The following is a 7,647-nucleotide window of genomic DNA, read 5'->3' on the forward strand; positions in this document are numbered from 1 at the left end:
CTCTCTTTCCTACTGACCATTCCACTAATTGTTTATAAATATTGGTTTATAAACAGTATGTGTTTTCTGATGGTCTTTGGCGACCCCCCCTCCCAGGGTCCCAACCCCCCAGTTTGAGAAATATTGCCCTAAGGCAATCCTTTTGTGGGCTTTTCTTGGCATGATTTGTTCAGAGAGGGCTTGCCTTTGGCCTCCCCTGAGGCTGAGAGAGCATTGCTTGCCCAAGGTCAACTGGTAGGTTTCCATGGACAAGATGGAATTTGAACCCTGGTCTCTGGAGTCATTGTTCAATGCTGAAACCACCATCATATTAGCTATTTTGCAAATATGCATGAATACAAATGAAAGCATTGAAATCATACAGGATATGCGGTTAGATTTCTGAAGGATCCTGCTCTGCTTTTATTGTGGCCTCATCTCCTTTCAGAGTCATCAAGGATAAAAAAAGGCAATATAGTTTATTGTTGCTTTGTATGATTTGAAGGATTTGTGTTTTATGTCAAATACATTCAAGAACAAAAGCACCAAAGTCACACTGTCCAGGCAGCCAGGCAAATATTTAGTGGCATCATATAGTTATCTGTGGCGCCACTTCTTTTCAAGATCATCAATAAGATGCTTCTCCTTGATCTTCAATGCTTCATAAAGCCGATCCTTGCAATCGTCGTTCCAGCTTGGCAGGAGGCTGTAGAGCTCCCGCATTTTATCCTGGGAAGTTTTCCTGGAGAGGATTTTTTGGTATTGCTCATTATGCAGGACGATCCCATAAAGAATATCCAAGACTCCTTTTACATTGCAGGTCCGCCTTATCAGCTCCTCTCGGTGCCGCTCGATGAAGTGCATCCCTGGTGAGTCAGACAGATGGGGAGAAAAAGAGACAATAGGTAAAAATCAGTGGCAGAGAATGCTATGGTATCTTGAAGATTTTAGGAAAGGTGAAGTGACTAGCAGCTGGGCACTTTGCCCTCCAGCAACCCTGATTTCCAGATGTCTGGAGGGATTAAAAGCAGCCTATGATAGGAAGATGGACTTAACAGTGCAATTTGCTGTCCAACTTGCTTCTTATCATCCAATTAACTGACTTGAGACACAGTAGTTTCTGCTTCAGTAGCAGCTCTTATCTTTATTTACATTTCATTCATTGCAATAACACTTACTCTTTAGTACTGTCAGATGCAAGGGAGAAGAGCCAAGAGAAAGAACAAAATGGTGCTCTGTTTATACCCCATTGTTATCAGCTCATTAATTCAATGTCCAGCCTCCTAGTTTATTGCAACATCTTTCTTGTCTGTTCCACGCATGCTTCATAATGCTCCGCAACTTAACTCTTTCACAGCTAGTAGCGTGGAGATTTTAAACTTGTACAATATATATTGATATTACACTGATAGGGCTCACCTGATATTTTGGATGATGAGCCAGCTTCCATTGTTTTCTGGGTTTGCCTGCAGGCACCAGCATCTAGAAAAGGAAAGAGGAATAAACTGCATACATGAAGGAGTCGAGTAATTGTGGTACTTGGGTGACATGTGGCCCCAGAAATCATTTTTTTTTTTTGCATTCATATTAGTCCAGGTGCCTCCTATAGGCTATATAAGAAAAATTTATCCGTGGTTCCAAAAGTCCTCCAAAAGTCACAGAAGACCTAGCCAATGTAGCCAACAGTATTCAATTTTGGGAACTGAAGTCCAAAACAGCTGGGAGACCAATGTTTGGGAACCACTGATAAATTGTTTCACATACCTGATGTATAAGAATGTTTTTACTATCATAGACATTTTACTGTAAGGGAGCAGCCTTTCCCTCTCAAGAAAGAAGTGATCCAGAAATTGACATGTCATTTGTCATGGAAAAACTGCCTTTCAGGCCCACCAGGGAGTAGGTGGATACAAAAACATTTTCCCATGCTTTCCAGTGATATGGAATTTAGACCACAATAAACTGAGAGGGAACTGCCTGTTGAGCTCGTCTAACCATATTTAATAACCAAAGTTCCAGATCAAAGACTCGCCAGTGAAGTGAAGACATAGGACAGAGGCAATTATTGCATTCCTGGCCAAGAAGCGACTAAAAAGAGACTAGGTAGGATCCATGTGGGGATTGGTCTAGAGTGGAGACTGCAGAGCCGCCCCATGGGAGGGAACAGCCTGGAAATATAGCTTAATCCTGTTTTATATTAAACAAAAGCCAAAATTTAGAAAACAACAAAAGAGGCACATTCCAGGCCCCCTGCTTCTGGGAGCAAACGGGCAAAGAAAGGAGGGTCTTCAGGAAGTCTATTGTCTGAGGTTGAGAATATATTCCTGAGTAATAGCTCTGGGGCCTGAGTCAGGCAGTTTAGACGGTCTTATATTTCGTACATTTAAGAAGAAGGTAGAATAAATACTTGGGAAATAGATACAAGATAAAGTCTAGTTGTGTCCGACTCTGGGGTGGTGGTGGTGCTCATCTCTATTTCTAAGCTGATGTGCTAGCTTTGTGCATAGACGCCTCCAAGGTCATGTGGCCGGCATGACTGCATGTAGCACCATTACCTTCCAGCTGGAGTGGTACCTACTACTTATTGATCTACTCACATTTGCATGTTTTCAAACTGCTAGATTGGCAGAAGCTGGGGTTAACAGCGGGAGTTCACCCTGCTCCCTGGATTCGAACTGTTGAACTTTCAGTCAGCAAGTTCAGCACTCAGCAGTTTAACCAGTTTAACCGCTGTGCAACCAGTATTAGATATAATAGCTACATTATATAAAAGGATAACAGTGGGTTGTTGTGTGTTTTCCGGGCTGTATGGCCATGCTCTTCTGGAACATGGATATACAGCCCCGAAATCATGCAACAACCCAGTGATTCTGGCCATGAAAGCCTTCAACAATACAAAATGATAACAGTTATACAGAAAAGAATAGATGTAAATATGTTAGCTGCTTGATTGTAGTTTTGTCTTTGGATGTCTAAGCACAAAGGTGATGGGATTATGTAAATAGAGAATGTTGAAATGACCAAAGTCCCCTTTGATTCTAATCCACACCCAGGACTGTAGCTGGATAACTTGCTTCCTGACCTAGGTCAGGTAGAGATCAATGTTTCCTGTCCCAGAAGTAAAATGGAACATATTTAATAGATTTATAGGAATAAAAAAGGAACAAAACATAGTTTATGGTTAGGGGGATAGAAGAGAGAGGGAAGAGTCTTAAGGTGGAGGGGCCTAGAAGGCTTTATGCAAAAGAGAGGATAGCACTTATTTCATTCTTGCATATTGCTCTTAGAAAACTATAAATCCATTTTCATGTCAAACTATAACTCTCTTTTTTTAGGGGTGGGAGTTACTTGTGTTCAATAACAAAAGGAGGGGCATGGCAAGGATTTACTCCTTTCTTTGCCTTGTTTAGGCACAGGAGGGATATACTGCATCTTCCAGCTGAAATCAGGGTTTCTTTTTTATCATGCAGTTTTAGGGTGGATGAAAATTGGAGCTTGGATTGGGAGGGGGGGCATTATCAGGACACCCCTGCCTTAATCCATCATCAAACTGGATTATGATGCCTGTGTGGATGGGGCCCAAGTTTGCTCAGGGGACCAACTCCTGACAGCTGTCACTCCCAGCATATATGATACAAGAAGGATGTGTGGAGAAAGGATAGCAGTGACAGGATAAGAACCAATGGCTATAATCACGTGATGTAAAATCTTGACAACACTTTCCACGGCCAAATCAAAGCTGCAAATGATCTTGGGCTATTGGGATGGGGTGAGACCCTCAAGTAAAGACATTCTGCATCTTCAAGCACCATATATACCCGTAGAGTCCTTCTCATCTTCTAAGGGATCCGAAACAGTAAACTTCAATTCTTCTAAAAGAAAACAGGAAAAAGAGAGTCAGAAAGAGAATCTCTGTGGGATACTTTTCTCAATCTTACATCCAATGCTTTGGTTCAGTTATGGGTTCCTCCCTTGGTCCAAACTCACCTTTTCTTATGAAGGCCTCCCAGACTATTTCTTTTTCATTCTTTTCATCCTTAAGGGAAAGCTTGAGGTCACCTTTCATGCCTCTTGCAAATAATTCCAGGTACTGCTGCTGCATTTCTGGAGGCCGGTATTCCAATTTCAGTTTCTGTGGAAGTGAGCGTGAGTTCAGAGTGTGTCAAGACTACTTCCCTTGCAGCTTTCCATCTAGCTCAGTTTTCCCTTGTTCAAAAATGTATGGTTATTTTGGCTGGAAGAGCTTGAAAAATCCCTTAATGCAAATAACTTATAACGGAACTGTAACCTGATAGCAATGCACTTCTGCCTTGCTGCTTTGGTTGGTAAGCTGGCAAAAGGCATCATCTTTTGTGTCTCACCTTTGGAGTGATTGTGACACCATCCATGTTTTCCAGATAAAAGTGAGAACCAATCACCAGAGCCTTCATAATTCCAGGTTTTTGAATTTCCTTTGAATCATTTTCCAATTCCTGACGATTGATAGCCTGGGAAGAGGAAACAAGATCATTTCAGTAGTATTAGCGGGTCTCTGGCGGATAGTCCGCAAACAAAACCTCTTTATTCTGGGCAGACAGGTCTATGGGCAAATCACAGGTCTCTAAATCCTCATGTCTTGCTCCCCAGCCCCACTCTCTCAACCCCCATTCCTTCCAATTACACAGGTGATGGTTATCAAACTCTCATCTGACATTTTTTCAGGCCTAGCACAGTCTTCAAGTTAAGAGTGGATATTTTAGTTTCTCCAGGGGTTGTGCACTCTTTACTCCCTGTTATAGTCCCTTACATGGATGCATGTCTTTTATTGGGTACTGCTGAGACTAGATTTCCCTATATTCCCTATATTCTTCTTCTACAGCAGCAGCCCCACCCACCTTACTAAAAAGCATTTACCTTTATTAAATACACATATGTGGAGCTGATTCCTGGCTTGTGGCACTGCCTAGTTTGGAAGAAGTCAGAAATGCCATCAGCCAACAAAAAATAACAAAGCCAGTGGACCTGATGGGATCCCTACTGAAATCTTTAAAGAGGATGGTCCTGAACTTACACAACAACTCCACCAGTTCATTGAAAAATTGTGGGTGACCGAGAAAATCCCAGCAGACGTCAAGGATGCCACCATCATCACCCTTTTCAAAAAAGGGGGAAGAACAGGCTGTGGAAACAACTGAGGTATCTCCCTTCTAACCTCCGCTGGGAAAATCCTCACAAGAATCCTTGCAAACCATCTTCTAGCTGTCTCAGAAGACATCCTCCCAGAATCCCAGAATGGCTTCCATCCCTTCAGAGGAACAGTGGAGATTATCTCCACTGCACGACAGCTCCAAGAAAAATGCAGGGAACAAAATCAGCCTCTGTACATGGCATTCATTGACCTTGCAAAGGCATTCAACACAGTGAATCGCAGTGCTCTATGGATAATCCTCCAAAAAATAAGGTACCCTGACAAATTTGTGAACATCCTGCGGCTCCTCCATGATGACATGATGGCCACAGTCTTGGACAGCAATGACTCCCAAAGTGGCCCATTTAAGGTGGAATTAGGTGTCAAACAGGGATGTGTTATTGCCCCAACTATATTTTCCATCTTCATTGCTATGATACTTCATCTTGCTGATGGGAAGCTTCCCACCGGAGTGGGAATAATTTATCGGACAGATGGTAAGCTATTTAACCTCAACAGACTGAAAGCCAAAACTAAGTTCACAACAACATCTGTTATAGAACTCCAGTATGTTGATGATAACATAGTCTGTGCGAATTTAGAAGCCACTCTAAGCACCTTTTCAGAAACATACGAGAAGCTTGGTCTCTCATTGAACATCGAGAAAACCAACGTGTTCTTCCAGCAGTCACCAACCAATACCTCTGCCATTCCAGAAATATAGCTTAATGGTGTAAATTAGAAAATGTTGACCATATTCGCTACCTTGGCAGCCACCTTTCCACAAAAGTCAACATTAACACCCAAATACAATGCCACCTGAGTTCTGCAAGTGCAGCATTTTTCTGAATGAAGTAGAGTGTTTGAGGACCAGGACATCCATAGGAATACCAAGGTGCTTGTTTATAAAACTATTGCTGTACCCCTGCGAAACGCGAATGGTCTACAGACGTCACAGTTAACTCCTGGAACAATTCCATCAGTGTTGCCTCTGAAAAATCCTGCAAATCTTTTGGGAAGACATGTGGAAAAATGTCAGCATGCTGGAAGAAGCAAAGACTACCATGACTGAAGTGATGCTCCTACGCCATCAACTCCGCTGGACTGGCCACATTGCCCAAATGCCCAAAGATCACCATCTCCCAGAGCATACTCCCAACTCAAGAACAGGAAACGTAATGTTGATGGACAGGAAAAGAGATTTAAAGATAGGCTTAAAGCCAACCTTAAAAACTGTGGCATAGGCACTGAGAACTGGGAAGCCCTGGCCCTTGAACGCTCTAGTTGGAGGTCAGCTGTGACCAACAGTGGTGCAGAATTCAAAGAGGCACGAATGAAGGGTGAAAGGAAGAAATGTGCCAAGAGGGAAGTGTGTCAAGCCAGTTCTGAAAGGACTGCCTTCCACCTGGAAACCAATGTCCTCACTGCGGGAGAACATGTGGACGAAGAATAGGACTCCACAGCCACCCATGGACCCACCGCCAAGACACTACACTTGGAGGACCATTATCCTCAAGTTATGAGGGATCGCCTAAGTAAGTCAGTAATGTGAGAAGTCATCAAACCAAAACATTTTCCTTTCATGAAGCTCTGAAAATTTGACAAATGCTTGTTTGAACAATCACATTTTTGATGAAAAAATAATCTGCCTGGCATTGTCCTTTTGACTTTTATTCCATTGCAACAAACCTTTCTATGAACACTACAGTAAACTTTTATTTCAGCCCACAGTGTCTCCAACATTTTATCCACAGATCCTTTACAGGCATAATTTTAGAAGAAGAAAAAACCCCAAAACAAAAACAAAACACGTTTTTTGTTTGAAATTAACTGGTAGAAGACACTGTCTACAGACTTGTACAAAAGCTACAAACTTCGAGGCAGCAAAAGTGAGCCACGCTGACCTGTGTATAATATGGTCATAGGTTTTTATTTCTAAGCTACTGATTTCTGAGAATTGAAAATCACTTTCATAGAAGTTTTCATAATGACATGACCTAATGCAGAATTCTCCATACCACCTAGTATGATCTTGCTAATTTACCACACCTGGAAAAGATAGAGGTTCCCAGTTACCTGTCTTAAGGAAGCGTCGTAGGGAAGCGGGTAGAAGTTTAATTTCAGGACTGTGCAGTCTGCTTGATACAGCAGGACCATTGCATGAACCTTTTTCCCCCACTTAAGCCATAACATCTCGAGAACAGCTCCCCAAGAAGAGAACGTGGGATTTTTCAGCATTACATGATTTGGCCCCACTGAGTCTGGCTTCTGCAAGGTCATTCCTTCTTCAACAAAATGTGCAAGATAGAGTTCAGAGCAGCCTTTACCTGTCAAAGGAACACAAAGGAAAACTTATTCAGCAGCAGCAAATGAGGGAGGCTCTCTCATTACAGTAGAGTCTCATTTATCCAAGCTTCGCTTATCCAACAGTCTGTATTATCCAACACAGTCCAGGATGGGAGAAAGAAAAAGCCCTTGTCTGTTTTGGTGCTAAATTTGTA

General features: G+C 42.3%; 1 protein-coding gene across 1 annotated transcript; it reads right to left on the reverse strand.

The window, feature by feature from the left end:
* Nucleotides 1–293: 293 nt before the first annotated feature.
* Nucleotides 294–7,303, reverse strand: LOC137097324 (NACHT, LRR and PYD domains-containing protein 1b allele 5-like). Its single transcript, XM_067469603.1, has 6 exons — nucleotides 7,223–7,303; nucleotides 4,341–4,466; nucleotides 3,967–4,111; nucleotides 3,798–3,851; nucleotides 1,399–1,461; nucleotides 294–845 (listed from the first exon to the last, which is right to left on the reverse strand). Exons 1-6 carry the CDS (start codon nucleotides 7,301–7,303, stop codon nucleotides 577–579), a joined length of 738 nt encoding a protein of 245 aa, XP_067325704.1. The 3' UTR covers nucleotides 294–576.
* Between the last annotated feature and the right edge of the window lie 344 nt (nucleotides 7,304–7,647).

This window comes from Anolis sagrei, chromosome 6, assembly GCF_037176765.1.
Source record: "Anolis sagrei isolate rAnoSag1 chromosome 6, rAnoSag1.mat, whole genome shotgun sequence".
NCBI lineage: Eukaryota > Metazoa > Chordata > Lepidosauria > Squamata > Dactyloidae > Anolis > Anolis sagrei.